Consider the following 21,910-nt stretch of genomic DNA (forward strand, 5'->3'; position numbering starts at 1 on the left):
GCGGACGGACGGACGGACAGACAGTCACCGCTTAATCGATTTTTTTTCATTCTGATCATTTATGTGTACATTTGTCTATAGTTATCTCGATTCGTTTTGCCTGTTACAAACAACCGTTATGTGAACAAAGTTATAATACCCTTGGGCACAAGTGCGCTCGGGTATAATAAAAATCCAAAAATAGGGATTATTCTTTCTCGTAAAATAAATATCCTAAAATACGGTTTAAATTTGATCGGCAAAATAGAAATCCAATTTGAACGATTAAACTATGATTTTTATTATAAAGATCATAACCACTACGGTCCTTTAATTTTACGTGTGTACGAGTATTTTATATTTTACGTATGTACCTGACAACGTGTCTCCGTATCAGCATAGTAGCCAGGAGATCGGTTCCGGCATTTGAATGAAAGTCCTTTTGGCACCGATTCGTAGGCAGGATAATCTACGCCCGCAGTGTAGCCATCAACTTGCTGGAAGTGAAAATTAGAAAAAAATTTTAGAATAATGGCTTATTGCCAAGCTTAAGTTTAATATGCCATGTTACATTTCTTATAGTTTTTTGGACTTATTGAGGCAAATTCTGGATTTTGTACGAATCGAAAATTTGAAATTTTTGTATAGACAATGATGGAAAAATTTCATGATTTTCGATTCGTACGAAAACAAGAATACGCCCCATTATTTATGAATTATTTGCATGCATGATCATATGCATGGGAGCCTGTACATTGTATGAATGTGTGTATGTTCATTAAGGGTGTTCTAGTTTAAATTAAAAATCAAAATCTATTACTTCAAGCCATTTTAGCCAAACCAAGAATAATATAAAAATTCGTTTTTGGTTTTTGGAATACGAACGGGCAGCATAAAAACGAACTAGAAATTTTCCTAGAGCGCTTTCATATAGGCATTTTTCTTGTATCTGAAACCCACCTTACGAAATTTAATAACTTTCAAATTAATGGGTACAAATTTTATGATACTAAGCATCCACAAGGGAAAGCCCGAGGTGGAACAGCCATTCTCATTCGTAACAGAACGAAGCACTATGAATTAGAATCAAATAGTGATGCGGTCATTCATAATATTGCAATACACATCGATGATCACTTGGGTGGCCTTAGTGTATCTACTATATACCGCGGAAAACAATTTAATTACTTTTTCCCAAAGTTTGGCAGTAAGTTTATTGTAGCAGGAGATTACAATACCAAACATAAATACTTCGGGGTGTCTAGATTAGAGCTCTAGATACCCGGGTAACGGGATATTCGCTCGAAACTCTTTCATTGCTCAACTGCTCAAATGTTGGTTCAAAATTTTCGACTTTTTGAACAATTTCATAAACAAAAGAAAATTTGTAAATTGTATATGTCAGCAGCTGCTTTCTAATTCATGTTAAATAAATTATATTATTAAATACCAGTGTAACAATCTTTGCATTATATACCAATAATTTGAAAAATTTAAAAAGTTGCTACCAAAAATGTCAATATAATAAAAACAAACATTGCTCAATTTACTCGAAAAAACTCGAATTGCTCGAGCTCATGCTCGAACATTTTCGAGTAATGAGCATTGAACAAGTGTGCGAGTACTCGCTGCTCATACCCCGCAAACATATTCTGGGCGCTCAGAATATATGAGTCGGAAAGGAGTCCTAGGTAGGTAAGAAATATGAGTTTCAAAAACAAAAAGTTTTTTACTCTTATATGAATCTTTTAGGAGTCATATATGACCCAAGTTATGAGCCAGCACTTTGTGCCAGTATAAAAACAATAACGACTAGAAATTTATATCTAAACTTGTTTATACAGATATAAAAAATAATTAGGAAGGAAAAATAAACAAAATTTAGCTGCAGCAACTGCTATTACATGAATGCTGCAATATATGTACATATATATATTTGAAATGAATTCCTTGCTAACATGGCTCCAAAGTAAGTTCATTAGGAGAGTTGAAGAATAAAGCCAATCAGAGTCACAGAACAGCATACAATGAGACTCCGAATGTAGGCATTTATGAGGCCAATAAGTCATTTAAGAGCTTCAAAAAGAGTCGAAAATGAGCCGTATATGAGGCCAATAAAAGTCCAATATGAATTTAAGCTCATATAGGTCGACCATCGCAGGAAGGGAAACACCCTCATTTTGGACTCTTAAATGAGCTCATTTTGAGCACAAAGGCTCCGAAATGGGACTCCTTAAAGACTCATTTATGACTCCAAATGTTTGCTGGGTATACCCGGGCTGTTTGAAAATGTGTGAACAAAATCGAGAGCTCTAGTCTAGATTGATTACACCACAGGTTATCAACTTATATAAAGTAATCCAGAACAGAGGATTTGACGTCTTGTCCACTGCCGCCCGATCTTAATGACTTTGGTGTAACAAATGATATTGCGCGCTAATACAGAAGCATTATTTGATCTTTCTTTATATCATTATCCTGTCTCTCAATGTTTATTACTTATGAAGAACAACAAAAAAAATCTTACAAATAAGCGCACAAACTGGGTAAAATACAAAAAGTATGTCAGTTCGCATATTGACCTGCAAATTTTTATAAATTTTACTATTATTATTATTTATAAATTATATGCATGCATGAGCATGTGCATTGCATGTATGTGTGCATATAGTATGTATTTATGACAAATAACGAAATATTGCGCAACATACTTACATACATAAGTACGTATGAAAGCATCCACTTCACGGCCTTCACTGAGTATTCAATTTTTTGCATAATTAAATTCAAAAACTATGCACATAATATGTAATACATATGAATGTATGTATGTATGAGCGCCACAGAACCCTTCTAATGGGTGGATTTGTGGACGCAAATATGTAGTTTACATGACATGAGCGTGTCACTGAAACAATGGCATACGAATGTACACATATGTAAACAGCAATAATGGTAGTCCATAGTCGCAAACAGTGGCATAAGCCCTGTTCGCGTATGCACTATCCAGTAAATCCAGTACTAATTTTACTGGCTTTTTACTGAATGTCGTTTTCGTACGCAAACACTTGCAAGAAACTAGCAAAAGAGGGAAAATTGAGAGAGCAAAAATGACTGCTGAACTTGTAAGATTTACTGGATTTTTACTGGATAAATTTTTACTAGCAACTAATTGCTAGTAAGAAAAACAGCTGATGGCATGATGCTTAATGTAATTCACATTACAAAAATAATTGTTTGTGGTGCGTTTAGAGTTGCAATTGACAAAATAGACCTATTTAAATATATAATAAGATGGAAAATACTAATTTTCTAAGAAAATTGCATCGGAAAATAACAAATTAATCAGCTGTTCATAAAACTAGCAACTTCTTGCTGGGTTTGCGTTTTCGTACTTTCTTGCATATTTGACTCATTGGGAGTAAATATTGGCTTACTCTCCGAAATTTGGTTGCTGGCAAGTTACTGGATTTTTTTTTTTTGCTGGAGAATACGAAAACACACAACTAGAGATAGTTCTAGGTAATGTAGGAGTATGCGAACTCTTCGATCAGGACTAAAACCTTACAATTCGTTCGAAACGGAACTTTATATACCCGGCGTAAGTATCAAATATCGTCGTTTCAACTTTACCTGAACTATCTTTTTCATGATAAGTAGGGATGTTTACCCGATTTCAAACGTTTCCGGTAATATGCAGAGTTAGACTTAATGATATAATTGAAACTAGGTAGGTACAAATCGATTAAGTGGTTACCGAGGTACACCTTCGTAGTTATTAAGTGGGTTTTATTTATTGTTAGGAGATTGTTGTAACTATTAACTTGGAGTCAATTAGCATCCTCATTGAAATATCGGAGTTTTCATATTTCTGAAATTTGCCATTATACGGGAAGCGGGTGTAATTTTAGTCCGATTTGAATAATTTTCAACAAATTGCTTTTACGTATCAAGGTTATTAAGTGCACCGAGTTTGGTAGAAATTGATAAATCGGTTACCGAGATACACATTTGCTGTCATAAGTGGGCGGTGCCACGCCCATTATCCAAAAATTTATAATATTCAAATTTTATGCTAAGCGGTTATTGCATTAATTGATTTTAAGTTTATTAGCTCAATTAGTTCTGATTTATCGCAATTTTCGTTTGTTTGTATATTACCGTTATATGGCAGGTGGGCGTGGTTATTACCCGATTTCAAAGATTTCACAGATATCTTAGCTAGACTCTACCCAAGCATCGTACCGTTTGGTAGGGCTTGGTGAAGCGGCTACTGAGATACATCATTTCATCATAAGTGGGGGGTGCCACTCCCATTTTCCAAAAATTGCATAATAATATTTTTTACCACAATTCTACTCCACGTACTATTGCAGTTTTTGCATTTTTCGATTTCGGCCATTTTAAATACCAACCTACCTTGAATAAAGGGCAACCTACATACCAAATTTCGTTGAGATATCGAAATTTTTGCTCGAGTTATCGTGTACACGGACGGACTCATAGCACTTATTTAACTTACATATAGAATCACAGCGCACGTTTCCAAGGCAGTTAAAAAATGCGTATAATTTTCGTCACGAAATTGATATCATAAATTTCGTCACTCGAAAATTTTACCTCAAAGAGGTGTTTTATTTGATTATTCATTCACTCCTAAACTTTATAATCCACTGATGAGCAAAATACATACTTTGGCTTTGCGCCTAGAACCAAAAAATACGAATAAATCAAAAATGTCCATACATGCTTATGTACATTTAACGATCACCTAGCTTTTTAATAGCCACAAACGAAATCATAATTTTGGCGTATACATTCATTCACACATGTACGTGAAAAAAAACATTACCTTCATTAAGTTTCTATTACTCTTTTAGAAATACATATTTCGATCTTACAAGTAAAAACGTCACAGTCTTCAGAACGAAGTCCATGTCGGCCGGATTTACAGTGTCGAGCACAACTGTAACATGGCTCAACACTTTTTATTTCAGCCACCCCTATATTTCCAAGTTCTAACGACTTTCATATTTTTGTTGTATATTCTTGTTGGTACACCTGTACTCCCTCTCTCATAAAGATTTGAAGTCAATCCAACAACAACAATAAAATCAGCAGGCAAAAATGTAAATTAAGGCCAATGTTACAGTTCCGCACTCACTCTCAGTTTTGAATTTTACAGTTATATTTTACTTAGTTGCGGGTTAGATGCCTTTTTTCTGTATTGTAATTTATTCAAGACGTGATCACCAGTAAACAACATGGTTAATCAGGAAACATATACATATGTAATAATAGATTTACTGCGGAAGGGCGGGGGGCCGCAGTAAAAGTGGCAAAAAATTGTGGAGTTTGCCAGATGAAAATGTTAAGAATAAGTAAAAAGTTTGCCTAAGGTGTTCCTAAGGACAAAGGAAGTCTGACAAAAAATGTTACGGTCGGATATCATGTGAACTTAGTCGCAGGTAGCGATGCAGCCACTATTACAGAAGCGCTTAATGCATCAAACTTTAATGCAAATCAGCGCAAAGGCAGCATAATAGAAGAAAAAAGCAACTTTCATCAAAATACATATGCGAGTGTGACACCATTTTGCTGCACCGCACGAAAGCCGGACCGCTGCCTATTGGCATATGTTATGCCTTTCAGAATTCAATAAAAAACACATTTTCAAATGAAGGTTATTTAGTCCGACAATATTAAATTAATCGCTTTCAATCAGATGGCAGGGCATGGTATTGGATCAAAGGCCCAAATGAAGCTAAGCGCATCATGTAAGGCAAACTGTGTATCACAGTGGTCGGTCAATAATAGTTTGGGGTTGTATTTCAAAAATTTTGTTGGTCCGCATTATGCGTAAGGAACAGTATCTGTTCAAAACATGATAGTTTCTGCCGAAAAATCGCCAAATTACTTTGTACATGCTCGAAAAGACTGGATACAAAAGCAAAAGTTTGCTAATTTTGAAATGACGCCTACGATCCGCGGTGAATCTCATCGAGAATTAGCGAAATCAACTAAAAGCACAGCTTACTAAGTATCCAAGCCCTCCAATGGAGTAAATGAGCTATGAAAGCAAACTAAGGATATATGGGAGGCTATACCTCCAGAATTTTTACAGAGATACACATTAGGTATGCCAAATCGCATCCAGGACCTAAAAAAAGCCAAAGGATAGTGAACATTGTGTTAATAATTTTTTTTTTCGTGAAAATTGTAAAAAAGTTATTATAAATATATGAGTGCAAAACTATAACATTTTCCATAGTTTACATTTTTGTCTTCTGGTTTGATAATTGTTGTTGGATTGACTTCAAAATGTTAAATTTCACAGTATTATTTCATTCTGTACTTAAGTAAATAATTTAAAACGTTTTTTAAAGACAATCCTTTATAAGTGGTTAACAAAAAAAAATCAAAGAAAAATCGACAGCTAAATGTTTGGTACAGTTATTTCTTATCATTTAAGTATTATAAGTTCTAAATATGAAACACATCGGACCATAAATACGGGTTTTCCAAATACCTCCGCTCCTGCGCCACCTATCGGGACAATTTTTTTGGAGCTATTTTTACATTCCATATCGGACCATTAATAAGTGGCTTTCAAATATCATCGGGTTATGAGCTAAGTTTGAAGTTGTAAGTCTCTAGCACATCGGAAAGTTGGTTAAAAAGTGATTGCATGATTTGATTAGACCAGGTGAATCTTAATGAAAGCTTGTTAAAAATTGGTGCCTTTCTCATTTTCGTTCTTAATTAGTTGCCCGTAAATGTAGCTGCACATGGAGACATGCCACTGGCAGTTGCTACATATTTAGTAACAATACAATGATGATATATGGTTGATTGAAAGCATCAACAACAAATGCAAAACGAGCATATTTACATACTCATACTGATGAATATCGCCATTGTACCATTTTTAAGAGCTGTTGTTTATTTTTTTTTTTGCTTCTTTTGTTGTAAGTGGTACATTGTTTTGTTACCGTTTTTGTTTGCCGCCTGCTATTGCCCTAGTTGCATCGAGTACCGAATACATACACAATTTTGGAGTTATGCTTGAATAAAAACATATGTACTTACGAGTACTTTACCACGCAAGCTGAAGTGTAAGACCGAGTAATACTATTTCTTATTTGAGATGAAATTATTTCGGTTATAGTATTCTGATTAACATGATTATTGCCTACGCTTGAAGCGATCAAACATTGTTAGATAGATATTTTAACGAAACTTAGTACGTGTACTTCTTTTGAGCGTAGGACGGACGGTATTGAAAATGAGAAAAATCTGACAATAACCACGCCTACCTTCTATGTAACGGTAGTTTTCAGAAAAATTAAAACTGCGATATTTACGAAACTACTGAGGCGTATTCACTTAAAATTGATATTTACAATAATTTTTAGGAAATAAATAAGAATATCATACATTTTGGAAAAATAGGCGTAGCCACCCGGACTTAAGGTATGACCGCAGTAAGCGACGCGACACTGCAGCGGCACTACGCGAAACGGCGCGACACTTTTTGGTATACCGCACTGAAACTGCAGCGGCGCGACACATCGCTGCAAATTTATTTATTTTTTTTTGCGTCAAAACCTTCAAACAAGGGAAATACAAAATCTTTGATGAATCAGTAAGTACCGAAGCTAATTTACTCAAAATGTATACAACCAACAATCCTTTAAAAATAAATAACATTACAATGGACTTTTGGAAAATGGGCGTAGTACCACCCGTTTATAACTATATAAGTTTAGCTCATTAAGCCTAACTGAACGTACTATCGAAATTATTAGAAATAGGGGTAAAACCACTCTGCTTACCATGTAGCTGTAGTTTTCAGAAAGGTGAAAAACTATACTTAATACGTGTGCCGAGTATTTAATGTTCAGCTTCGCCCGAACTTAGCCTTTTTTACTTGTTTAATAAAATCCCCCCAAAAAATCCACAGTTTACAAATCCCCAAAATACATTATCCCCAAAATCAGAATCCCGAAACACGAAATCCCCAAACTTTTGAATAAATGATATTACCGATTTTATAAACAATAGCCCAAGCAGAGTCTTAGCGTACAACTCTACAACAAGAAATAATTAGAATTAGCTGAAAGCCTAAAAAGCTTGTTGTGGAGTTTTGCTCTTACCTTTGCTCTGATTCGAAGTTACATACACCCGATTTACACGATTCAAGTACTTTAAAGCACTTATCTTTTGTGTTTCCTATTTATTCTTACCCGCTTCAATTTGGTTGAATTCAAGTTTTTCGTTGTTTACATGGGGAACAACGAAAATGTCAAAAGCCAAGCAAGAAACATGAAGCACCTTCTCTTCTCACCCCCTCTCTTCCACCAGTAAGCAGAATTGAATTCAATACTTGAACCTTTGGTCAATAAACAGGTGAGGTGATAAAACAGCTATCTCAATTCATTTCTTGACAATCGGCTATCTTATACAAAGATTTAAAGGCAAACTTATCAAATAAATATAAATTATTCTTAACGCTCTTATTATTTCACCTGGTACAATTTCACCATGACTTGAACCGTGTAAAATACGTCAAAAATATTTTCAATTTATGACAATGAGGCAGAAAAAACAACCTTGATGAGCTAATCTGCAAATTTCAGAGCCACTTTTGAAAACCCGACATCATGTCTAAATTTGAGCTTCTAGCACAACTAGTACGGATTTACAGAGTGACGAATTGGGAATCAAACGTAGGTGTAACAAGTAAGAAAGTCAAAGTTCAGGCTGAGCCAAACATTAAATACCCGGCGCAAATATTAAGTACATCGTCGTTTAAAGTACAAAACCGCATATGGTCATTCCGAAACATTTGCTGCCGGCTCAATCCAGAATCAATAGCCAGAAATGCGAAAATGAAAAAGAGAACCATTTTGAAATATGAGTGTTTTACTCTCTAGAAAAGAATTTATGCAACCCCATTTACCAGGTTTTGCGTTATCTTGATACGCGGTTTTACATTTTGTTGATACGCGGTTTTGTACTTTAAACGACGATATGTTTTTCACCTTTCGGAAAGCTACCGCTACGCGGTAAGCAGGGGTGGTTTTACCCCTATTGTAAACATCTTCGATAGAACGTTCAGTTAGACATAATGAGATAGACTTATATAGTTATTTGTGGGCGCCCACTCACGCCCATTTTTCAAAATTCCAAATAATGTTACTTTTTTCAAGGGATTGTTGTTAATATCAATTTTGAGTAAATTAGCGTCAGGGTTGGGCATTTTTGCACTACCACTGAATTGCACTATCACTGTTTATTCAGTGATAGTTAAAATGCAGAATTCATTATCACTGAAAATTTAGTGATAGTGAAAAAAAAAACAAATTGCATTATCACTAAAACTTTAGGGATAGTTAGGAAAAACTCACCATCACTGAAACTATCAGTGAAACTAGCCAAGCGAAGATAGCCAATTTACATATGCAAGTGGAAAACGCTAATCCAAAGTTACGTTATTTGTACCTAACTTTAAAATAACAAAAACTCCAAAAAATAAAATTTGCACAAACTACCACACTGCGATATTGTTTATTAATGTTATTCGGCTTTTGTTTATCCAAATTTTCAGATAATAAAGAGAAATATACAATTTGGATGTTACTTGTTGTTGTAGACGTTTTTTTAATTTATGGCTCACTATTATAAAATCACATAACGCTATTTGCAAGTGGACTACTCATTTGTGTAATATTCAAAAAAAATTCAACAAACTTTCGTACAAATTTCGAACTTTTAAAAATTCTAAAAAATCAACCGACATTTTTAACCGATTTCCAAAAAAGGAGGAGGTTATCAGTTCATCGGAATATTTTTATTTTTAATTTTTTTATTTTTTGGACCGCGTCAACCGATTTCGATAATTCTTTTTGCAACGGAAAGGTAGTGTCTCAGAGGTGGTCCCATACCAATTTGGTTTAGATCCGATCATTGAATCATGAAATATATATATATTTTTTTTAAGTCGGTTTTTTTTTTTGCTAAAAATTACTTGTTAGCCATTTAAAACGTGTACTTTATTCTATTAGAATTCAATGGGCTACAAAGCTGCATACTCAGAATTTAATTAAAAAACTCGAAATTTTAACGAAAATTTGTAGAATTTTTTTGTAAATTGCATAAATTTTTCAGGCAGTGTCACTCGATTGGTACATATGTACAGATTTGTAAATTTTTATATTAGGCTATTGGTAAAAACATTGGACCATTTTTTTTTGTAGTCAAAAGATAAAGAAAGTGTGATACTGCCTTTTAACTTGTATTTATACGGATGTTGGTAAAGAACGAACTATAAAAAACTAGCTGAAATTAAATAACAACAAAAATAATATTTTAAAAATTTGTTAAAATTTAGTGCGGCTATAATTTTTTCGACTACTGTACATAAGTTGGCTATGATTACTCGGCCGTGCTATCATAGTAGCACAATGCCACTCATATTTGACTTACAAACAAAATACGGACAGGAATTTCAAGATTTCAACCCTGTTGTGAAATTTTGCCATTATTATAGTCATTACTTATTTATATAAAATATTGGTTCCCGGCTTCAGTCTGATACTTAGCACCGAAAAACGACCTACAATTATTTAAAGACCTTGAGTCCTCTAAAGTTATTAACCAAGCAATGGTTAAAGTCGCCATGAAAAAAAATACAGGGGCAATTATGGTACTTGTTAGAAAAGTTAGTGTCATTTGCATTTCTCGACAATTAAATTTCAATTCAAGACAAGAAAGAAATGGTAGAGGCACTAAGAGTCGAAGGTTTAGAGGACTGTCCAAAAATAAAACACACTGATTTCAAATATATCCATGACAAAAGCATAGAAGATTTTGTGACTAAATAGTAACACTCTATGATTTTTCCAGATACAGGGTATCTCATCTCAGTTTTTGAACAAAGATGTTGAAACTTGGAGTATGACCCTAAGGTTCTGATTATACATACATCGCATAACTTCGCACAACCATTTGTACCAGTGCACTAAAAGTGTAACTTAAGAAAATGTGGAGCAAAATCTAAACTCAACAGATCGCTGAGTTTTTAAAAGTTCTGCTAATTTCTGGGTAATGGAATACATAGGAAATACATACAAAGTGCATACGATATTACAGTTTGAAGTTTATGCGAAGTTGTGCGAAGTTATGCGAAGTATACATAATCAGACCATAACGCTGCAAATAAAGTCGTAATTTCTATGCAGGTAGTGAATGATATTGCTGAACGTGGACAACACCACGTGAGGAATATAATAAATTGATAACAACTGATGAAGATCAAAAGCAATACTTGCTATCGTACAGAAAGAAATATCCTGATAAAAAAAAATCAACTCTGGTATCTTGATTATAGATTTTTTAAATATTAACAGTCCCTTTTATTTGTAATTTAAATATTCATTGTGAATGTATAAATTTAATAAAAGTAAAAGTATAAGTTTGTGCATTTTTTTAAGAAAATTAAAATTTTTGGTAGCGACCCCTAAAAATTACCTTAAAAATCCAAAAATTACTGAAATAGTTTCTTAGGGCAGAGAATCGAATGAACAGGTGCCTCGCCTAAATTTCAAAAAAAAATTTACACATTAAAGAACACACTAATGTAAACCCTAAACAGTAATCCTCTATTATTGACAGACACGTAACGGTTGGCAGTTATAGCTTTGAAGCAGTGAAGAAATTTCTGTACATAAGATCCTTCATTAAAAGCAGCAACACTACCTGCCGGGAGATCCAGCCAGAAATACCCTTTCCTTCGAACTCTTATTTAGACTCGATACAAACATGGATAATTTCAAGCGACGTTGGGAAAGATAAAATGATATACATAAGTACTCGTAATAGCATACCTGTCGATGCTTGTTACATGATGGACATCTATTTATTATTCCATCATTGATCATACACTGTTGTGAAGTGTTTTTTACTTAAGGAACTGCATCATTTATTGAGTTGTAAATGAATCGAATTGAGTTTAATTGTCCACGATTACCTCACCACAGCCTAATTGCCGTGTAGAAAATTGCATCAAGGCCAACTGAGTAATGAATTGATAAGTAGGAAAATAGCGTCAAAGTTGACTGCAACAGTCCATCACCAACAAATGGAAGCCTCTTTCGGCAACGCGAGGCATTCGGTGAGACTCGTGAAGCGACAAGGTGGTCAGAGAAAAACACGCCAGCCCTGCCTGAGGAAAGAAAAGCAGAAGAATACGTCAAAGTGGCAACAACTTGCCATTGTATTAGCAAATACCTTGCAATATTTCAAAATCACTTGCATCTTCTTTAAGGCCCGGTTGCACGGTGTGTAGTGTACAACTACTCGTTTTTGTATTTGTTTGCTTTGCTATTATGAACTATTGTTGACGCTATTTATTAAACTTTTTTTCGTGCTTAGAGTTATAGCAGTCGTGTTGTTGCGGTTACTTTACAGTTAAGTTTACTTTTATTTTCTTTTTTCGGTACTATGTATTATTGCGGTCTTTGTTGTTGTCGCTTTCTGCTGCTGCTTATAACGGGTGATTTTTTTGAGGTTAGGATTTTCATGCATTAGTATTTGACAGATCACGTGGGATTTCAGACATGGTGTCAAAGAGAAAGATGCTCAGTATGCTTTGACATTTCATCATGAATAGACTTACTAACGAGCAACGCTTGCAAATCATTGAATTTTATTACCTAGAAAAGTTGGCAGAAAATCCGCTTTTTTATCGACAAATTTTGTTCAGCGATGAGGCTCATTTCTGGTTGAATGGCTTCGTAAATAAGCAAAATTGCCGCATTTGGAGTGAAGAGCAACCAGAAGCCGTTCAAGAACTGCCCATGCATCCCGAAAAATGCACTGTTTGGTGTGGTTTGTACGCTGGTGGAATCATTGGACCGTATTTTTTCAAAGATGCTGTTGGACGCAACGTTACGGTGAATGGCGATCGCTATCGTTCGATGCTAACAAACTTTTTGTTGCCAAAAATGGAAGAACTGAACTTGGTTGACATGTGGTTTCAACAAGATGGCGCTACATGCCACACAGCTCGCGATTCTATGGCCATTTTGAGGGAAAACTTCGGAGAACAATTCATCTCAAGAAATGGACCGGTAAGTTGGCCACCAAGATCATGCGATTTGACGCCTTTAGACTATTTTTTGTGGGGCTACGTCAAGTCTAAAGTCTACAGAAATAAGCCAGCAACTATTCCAGCTTTGGAAGACAACATTTCCGAAGAAATTCGGGCTATTCCGGCCGAAATGCTCGAAAAAGTTGCCCAAAATTGGACTTTCCGAATGGACCACCTAAGACGCAGCCGCGGTCAACATTTAAATGAAATTATCTTCAAAAAGTAAATGTCATGGACGAATCTAACGTTTCAAATAAAGAACCGATGAGATTTTGCAAATTTTATGCGTTTTTTTTAAAAAAAAAGGTATCAAGCTCTTAAAAAATCACCCGTTACTAAGGCTATTAGTGATGCAGTAGTGATGGATGCAACTTTGCGTGGGAGTTCAGCAGGCGATGATTATCACTCCAACAAGAGACAAATTTGTGCAATCACTCCGGCATGTGTACAAATACATATGTATCTAGGTATTAATGCTTACATACATACATATGTATGGGTAGGTACACTTCCATTCATTCGTACTACATACATACATATATGCGCCCAACGAGAGCAGACATTCAGCAAGAATTAGCCTAGTCTGTTCAATGCACTATTTAGTTTCGAATATTGGTACAGAGTAAAGTACATATTCTTATTTTTAAAAAATTTATATATATAGGGTTTATACAATTTATAAGGTTTTTATATACATATACCGAACAGGGCTGCCAGACGTTTGGAGTATAAAATCCGTACACGGACAAAAAGTGGTGGGTGAAAAATCCGTACAAAATCCGTAGGCTCGAGTTTGTTTGGCGAGCAAAAAAAATCATTTCTACTTATGTGAACACAGGAATTGGACTTTTAATAACATCAAACAAAGCAGCACATATTTCCAGTAGTCCTATTTATTGATTGCTTCACAGACAACTTTATTTTTTTCTGACTAGAACTTTTTAACAAGCAGTGTGTGCTTAGTTTATGTACATGCAACAAAACTTTTCAGGTACGTTTTCGACCCTATCGAGTAACAGTATAATGTTTGAAGCGATGGTTAAAGTGGAAAAAATAAAGAAAATTTGGGGTTTCTTTAGAATTTACGCAACAAAACTTCCCAACAATCGCAGTCTACCACTAGAATGTTATACGTAATTTTAAAGGCCTATAAATCCTCTTCTCATGTTTGATTTTTAAAATCGGGTCAAAAATAGTCAAGCTTTTAATAAATAAGTTCCTCAAGTACGAAAACAACACAATTTTTAATTAAAAAAATGGAAGGTTCAGGAAATATAAGAAACCTATGAGATAAGTGTAAAGAAGGAAAACTTTTACAATATGAACAAGACACTACGAAAATCCGTACATCTTGATAGAAAGCTAAAAATCCGTACGTTGAATCCGTACAATCATTTTCTCCCTTGCAAATCCGTACCGTAAGGAAAAATCCGTACATCTGGCAGGGCTGATACCGCACCATTTCCTTTAGTTTCCGAGATATTTAGTAAAAAGTATCGTTCACTTTGTATCACACTTTGTCGTATTTCAGTTTGTCGTATTTCACAGTGGCTGCCAAATAGTTGACAAGTAACGCATACCACAAAATTTTATTAAAGAAAATCCTTTATAAACTCAAAACTGATTATTAATAAACAATAAAAGAAAAATAATTTAGGCATTTTGTGAACTAGTAATATTTTCCGAGGCTTTGGAGAAAATCTATCTTCACGTTTTTGAGAAATTCCATTCCAAACTACAATCGCGATTTCCCAAAACCGGCCGAAAGTAATACACGACAATCTGTTACTATCACCAAAATTAATTGCTTGTCTAATTTTTTATACTGAAATTAACCGTAATACCCTAGTGTAAAACTAGTACATTTGACTACAGGGTTTTCGAAACGAACCAAACATACAAACTTACAAATGTGTTCAAAAGTGTATGTGTAAATACTGCATAAATTTCGGTTTACTTGGCTTTGTTTGCCGTATTGGATTATCACCGTTGACAGTTTTGGAGTAATTATTGCATTTGCAGAATATCTCATGCGAAAAACACGTAAATCTACAAACGATAATTCGAAACACACACAAATGAAAGGAAAAAAATTGAGATTGGTTTAGAGAGAATGTTGCTGTATTTTAATTTTTACTAAAACCTTAGGTACTACGATTAATGACCTATTAGTGATGTACGTGTGTTCATAATTAATAAATTAATTTTATTAAATTAAATTAAAATTTTGATATTTTTTTTTATAAAAGTATTGATCATGTTTTAACCAAAATCATATAAATCGAAGTTTAAAGCTTTATAGAAAAATTCAACAAATTTTCATTCAAATTTCGAGCTTTTCAATATGAATCTTAATAGCCCATATAAGTTTTTTTGGGATGTGTTGAGGAACGAATTTCCGTGTATCACCCCAATATTTGATCCTTATTTTTCCGATCAAAAATAATTATCATTATATGATCTTTATTTTTTCGTTTAAAGATAATAATTAACATTGTTTTATTTTAGTTTTATTTTTTCACTTAAGAATAATGATTATTCAAAAAAAGTCAAAAGCTGTACTAGCATGATTACCGACTTATCCTTTTCGGAGGTAGCGAACAACCAGTGTTGCCACAAAAAATTTACCAAATTCCTCAAAAACAAAAGAAAAATCCTCAAAATCCGAACAAATTACTCAAAATTTTCTTATTACAGATATGAGTATTGCGTACTGCATACTACTTGTGTTTACAGGTACTTAGTATAAAAATTAATTACATTCTTCAATTCAAGTGGCACATTTGTTCTTGCGGTTCAAAGAAAGTATCACCGTTATTTTTTATGCCTTGGTTTGTATATAATATTGATGCAACTATATCAGTGCTCAATCTGGTCCTCAAGTCAGTCCTACACATTTTTAAACTACTAAATATACGTTCTACTGAAGCATTAGAAAAGGGCTATATTAGTAATGCAGATATAATTTTTGATGTGTATATGTACATCTTTGGTTTCGGTAGGGGTAAAATTCGCGAAGCTGTAACGCATATCCCGGCACAAAATTTGGAAGGGCTTAGCATGTGTATTTCAGCATAAAATTTGTATTTTCATTAGAAGCACCATGTGTTTGCTTGCATAGTAAGAGGAAATGCGCTACAATTGATCATTACTTCCGATTATTTAAACTCCGCACACGCATTTTGATATTCGTAGATGGTGTTAGGCATAGGTTTAGTAGTCTATTTTGATAAAAAAAGAAAGGCGAAAATTAAAAAAAAATACTGAAATCATCATGGCTGCATTTCTTTATTCATTCTGAACGTTTGGAATAAACTTTTTTGTTTACTTATTCTTTAGAACGTTCCCGATGATATGTTAACGTATATTTCAAACGCATTCTTTTTATTCCGGCTGTGAAATGGGATTATCCGGAATGTATAAAGAAACGCAGCCTTTAACTGGGATCGTTGATAACTGATGAACATATATGAATATATGTATGTATAATATGCATATGTATGGATGATATAATAGCTCTGATCCAATACTTTTCGTGTAAAATCCTGGAAAAAGGTCAAACAGCAAAATCACTCTGAAGTGAGAGTAAAAAGTGAGTAACAGCAAAACGTACGGAACAAAAAAGCATCGGGTAAAATCCTGCAACACGAACTGCATTTACATGAACCGCAGATTATATTCCGAAAAGAAAAACTAAATTTGGGAATATATACAAATGCTCAAACTATAAGCTCAAAAACAATAACTGATGCGGTGTTTCCAAGATATTTTAACGCCCTTGAGTCACAAGTATATACAAGTATATTTTATCAATCATACCGATAATTTCATGTATTAAAAGAATTAAAAATGCAAATGAATAAAAAATTAAATCAGCAAAATGAATAAAATTAAGTGAAATTAATGTTTAATTTCTAACCTAACCTACATTTGTATGTATGTAACTGAATCGCCTAATAATAGCTTTACATATTAAAAGATTATACTAATTTTCGAACTCCCTAATCTGTTATTAGAAAAAGAGATTAGCCATGCAAAATTGTAATTAAAAATATCTCAGGTTAAACCGATAACTTTTTGGTGTCCAACCTAGTTTTATCGATTATACTTGCGAAGAAGAGGAAGAATGTCAAATGTTAAAGTAAACAAAAATTGACGTTAGTAAGGAAAATAGGTTTGTAAAGGTATTTTTAATAAAATATTCAGTTAAAATATATTGAAATGGCATAATATGTGTTGCAGAAAAAAGTGACCACGGTGGCACAGAGAAGAAGTTTAACTTTTCCTCGAAATGTGTGAATAACAAGCACAACCAATTTGACAGCTAACGAGCTTTGGTTGAGATTATATTTATATGTAAACGTACTTTTATGCTTTGCCGTTCGCATATGTTTACACATAAAATTTCATGAGTACCTAGAACTCACGCCTTTTTTTTAATTGGGAAACTTATATGAACCGGAAGAATCTTTTCATTCAAAAACTTTTCCTATAACTCTCTGGATCTAATGATAAATCAATATGAATATCCTTATGATCGAACAATGCGTGTTCTCTCCATTCGTTACCGACATTTTGCAAGTTTAAAATAAGTTGAAAATATAACGATGGAATGAAAAAATTATCGATAACATTTTGAATATTTAGCAGCAAATACAGATGTGCTTAAGAGCGAAAAACACCACACAAGTGGCTTGACAAACCAAGCGAAATATTCCTTTCCTTAAAGCCATTTATGTTGTGTATGGGGGTATTTGAAGGTTTGACAAGCCGCCATGTTGAAGTTTGATCAAACCGCTTACATTGTGTATGATAAAATCGCCTCATTCGCAATTAATGAGGATGCGAGAGAGAAACATTAAAGAAAACAAAACCCTTTTACATTGTGAACCGGAAGAAAACTAAATTAATTTGCTTGAACGAGTCATGTTTGCATGGGTGTATGGCGAAATGGGAAAAGTAGGTTTGAAGAATGTTCTACAAGCCACTTGAGAGGTGCGAACTCTTTATAAAACTTCGGAAGGCTTTTTGTTCAAAAACGATTTAACATTTCTCTTGTGTAAAACATGGCCGCATTTGTTATCTGCAAATACTTATATCGAGAGAAAATTCCTCAAAAATTCCTCAAAATAAAAATCCTCAAAAAATACTCAAGCGCACCCGAAATTCCTCACGTTTTGAGGAATTACTCAAAAAGTGGCAACACTGCGAACAAGTCCCAAAATTTTCAGTTCAAAATTCGAGTTGCTTGCGTCTGTACATGCCGTTTAAATTTTGTAAATAATCATTATTCTCAAATGGAAAATAAAACGCGATAATAATAATTTAATTTTTAGCAATGTGTTTAGCTTTGTCCGACGATTTGTTGCTTTTTCCATTTTTCCTAAAAAAATAGAATATTAGAAGAATAAATTTTATAAGCTGTCAACCTAAATATGTACATTAGACTGGACAAAAAAAAACAAAGTTGTTTTTGTTTAACGCATACCCACTAGGAATGTTAATCCCGGATCCCGGACTTTTGAAGGTCGCGAAGATCCCGGGATTCTTGGCAAGTAAGCCCGGGATTTTCGGGATTTGTAGTTTACACTGATGGCAGTATTGGCTATATTTCTTTTTTTATTTAATAATTAATATTTTTTTCTAAATGTCTAGCTCATTATACATATAACACCGCGCGATAATAAATTTTAAACACAACTATCAATATATTCGCGAAAGTGTGGGCCAAATAAAGTAAAATTGCGTTTTTAGTTGTTTACTCTGACGTCAGTAATTTAAAAATGATTTAAAAAATTCAGAGAAAAGTGCTTAGAGAAGAAGTATGGGTATAAAATTAATGAGGAAATCTGTAGAATTTAAACAGATTCAAGTTTCTGGTGCAGAAGGGCTGGTAAATATTGAAAATGTCATTTTAAAATTTTATCCTTAAAATTTCGCAATATTTGTTTTGGAAAAATGATATGTTATATAAACTCCATAACATCCTCGAGTTTGGTTCTTCTAACTTTGTCAGCTTAAAAATTACCTATTCGTCCTTGTGAATCCAAAAAATTTAAATTTTTTTAATTCTAAAGAAATTTCCTATTGCATTTGTAAACAACAAATTTTTAGCTGCATTTTAACATGTCAGGAAAATAAAAAAATTGAGAACATCAGCGTTTTTATAAAAAACCGACCAGCGCGACCTCTAAAAAACTTTTTTTTTTTCAAAATAAAAAAACACGTTTCTCTTTTTTTATCACAAATAACAATAATTTGAGGTAGCGTTTATAAATTTCCAAAAAAAAAAATTTTTTGAACCACTCTAGTATGCATATCAAAATTTTTCCATATATTCTTGGTACTGACTGTAAAACGGCCTTTGGGAGTTTACAATTTTAAGCGATATATTAGTTATCGATGCCGAGTATAAAACCATATACACTAAGTGTCATTAAAATCAAATAGTATTGCTAGATAATTCATTAAATGGCCTTCATCAAACCGCAGACAGACACCACAAGCGGATCAAATTGTATGAAGCCGACTGCAAGTGCTCATCGTTTCATACATATGTATGTACATATGTATATTGCTTGTTATTTTCATTTGTATCAGGGAAAATGTTGGGAACACAATGAAATCAAATTGAAATCGTGAATGTTGTCCGCTCATTCGATCAATTGCGCTAAATTGAAGTTGCACGGTGGAATAAAAATAGTAAATCGTTGCAATCATCATGAAGAGGTGATTGGCAAATAGAAACAGGCACACACCGCAACAAACCTATAATACGGACGGCGTTGGCAGACCTACTTTAATACAAACAAACACACGTACATAATTTTGATCATCACAAAGGGACGGATAGGCGCAGAGCAGATGATGGCAAAAAGTGGATGTGGAAGGTGATTGTGATGTGCTGATCTGCTGAAATAGCATTGCGATGGCGATGGATGCGCGCCCTCACTTTCACATGAATGCACGCCAAAGCCAAGAGACGCTTAATGCGCCGAAACTGCAAGAGCGTAGGGTGGTATGGCTAGTTGCATGCAACAATTGGTTGAAACATGTACGTGAGTATATCTATGTATATACTCATGTACATATATTTACATATGTAGATATGTATATGCAAGTATTGCACATGTTCATATATTTGCTCGCTTATTTAAAGTACACTTACCCCACTGACACAAATCGCAGCACAAAGTAATCCGAAAATAATAAAAAACGTCGAAATTGCAACGGCGTGTCGCTGTAGCAGCGATGTATCCAAATGAAGATGCCGCCGATGTGAATATTTTGTGGAGGTTTGTTCTTTTTGTTGCTTCTGAGTCATCTCTGTTGTTGGTGGTGTTGATTTTGTTTTCATAGCCATCGTGCAGTTAGTGTTTATGCTTATACTGGTCTATGTGCTTGTATTTCAGCTACGGAAAATGTAGCATGGAGCGTATACGTAATTTATTTTGAATGCAATTCAGTTATCTACAACGACCAGAACAAGGAAAATGAGAGGAAAAATAAAACACAATTTATCTATGCACGTATTATGTATATGCATACAAATTTGCCGAAACGCCGCAATAAATAGCCGGGATTTACTTGTGAACCACGAATAATTTAAAAAAATCTTCAAAGTTTGAATCTATGGGGGTAATAAGGCTACTGTACATATACTATGTAGTATCTAGGAATACGATAATGGAGGCAATATATGTACATATATCTTTCCATACAAATTTTATGAAAAATCGCCCTTATATCTAAATACTTGAGACTTAAAAAGTCGAAGCCGTTTTTACAATTTCATTTGGTCTTAATCTTAATATGTAGCAATTTTCTTTTTATTTGTGGATTTGCATTAACAAATTTTTATATCTTTTTTTTCTTTTTTTTTAATTCAATTTATATGTATTTCTGCTATTAAAAGCTTTTTTGTTGTGTTGTCTACTCTGCACATATTTAAATCCCAAAACAAATTTGAAGTGCACAACAATTTTAAAAAATTGTTTTTAAGAACGTTATTACCGGAATCTAAATAATTGTGTAGAAGTTAATTATGTTTTTTTCGTATAAGGTGGAATATCTTTGTTCGTTTGGTTTTATCCATTAAAATCTTTCACTATATTAATATTTATTATGTCAACTATTTATTTGCGTAGCCTTTTTGCACATTTATGGTATTTTCTTATTTTACACGAAGAGTATTCTCTTCATTTTGTAATGTATTCTAGATACACATATTTTATTATTGGAAACACTTGTATAAATAAACTAAATACATATTTCCCTCATACGCACTTTCCAATTAACACGCCTACACCTGTAATTATCGCGACTGTGCCAAAAGGAAGGAAATGAACGAATGCGCGTTAACACGTGTGTCTCTGCCGCTAGTCGAGATGCGAAAGTTAAAAAAATCGCGCAAACAATTTTGTTTTATACCTCCAATATGTTCAGCATAGTCGCCAAGCGTACAACATCGAGCGATGCGCTGTGAGCGATGAGTGCGCAAAATCCAAAAAGCATCATCATCATCATCACCGCCAACATCCATAAAGACACAACAGCAACAGCTGAAGCGCAACTAACAAGAATTTAAAAAGCAAAATCAAAATCAAATTCAAACTCGAAAACAGTGAAAAACGTAAAAGACAAAAACATGCAATTCAAACGCCAAAGACAAACGCGCTTGAAAAAGCAATCGCTGAAATCCGCTTTGGGGCTTTTGATAGATGCGAACACTGCAACATCAGCCAACTACAATTAATAGTGCAAAGCAAACATTAAATA

The 21,910-nt window shown here is 33.9% G+C and overlaps 1 protein-coding gene across 1 annotated transcript; it reads right to left on the reverse strand.

Annotated features, from left to right (window-relative positions):
- Positions 1-341: 341 nt before the first annotated feature.
- On the reverse strand, positions 342-21,526 carry LOC118746537. Its single transcript, XM_036480382.1, has 3 exons — positions 21,419-21,526; positions 20,301-20,602; positions 342-476 (listed from the first exon to the last, which is right to left on the reverse strand). Exons 2-3 carry the CDS (start codon positions 20,493-20,495, stop codon positions 342-344), a joined length of 330 nt encoding a protein of 109 aa, XP_036336275.1. The 5' UTR covers positions 20,496-20,602; positions 21,419-21,526.
- Positions 21,527-21,910: the final 384 nt, after the last annotated feature.

This window comes from Rhagoletis pomonella, unplaced genomic scaffold, assembly GCF_013731165.1.
Source record: "Rhagoletis pomonella isolate Grant_MI unplaced genomic scaffold, Rhpom_1.0 Rhpom_scaffold_00010, whole genome shotgun sequence".
NCBI classification, from domain to species: domain Eukaryota; kingdom Metazoa; phylum Arthropoda; class Insecta; order Diptera; family Tephritidae; genus Rhagoletis; species Rhagoletis pomonella.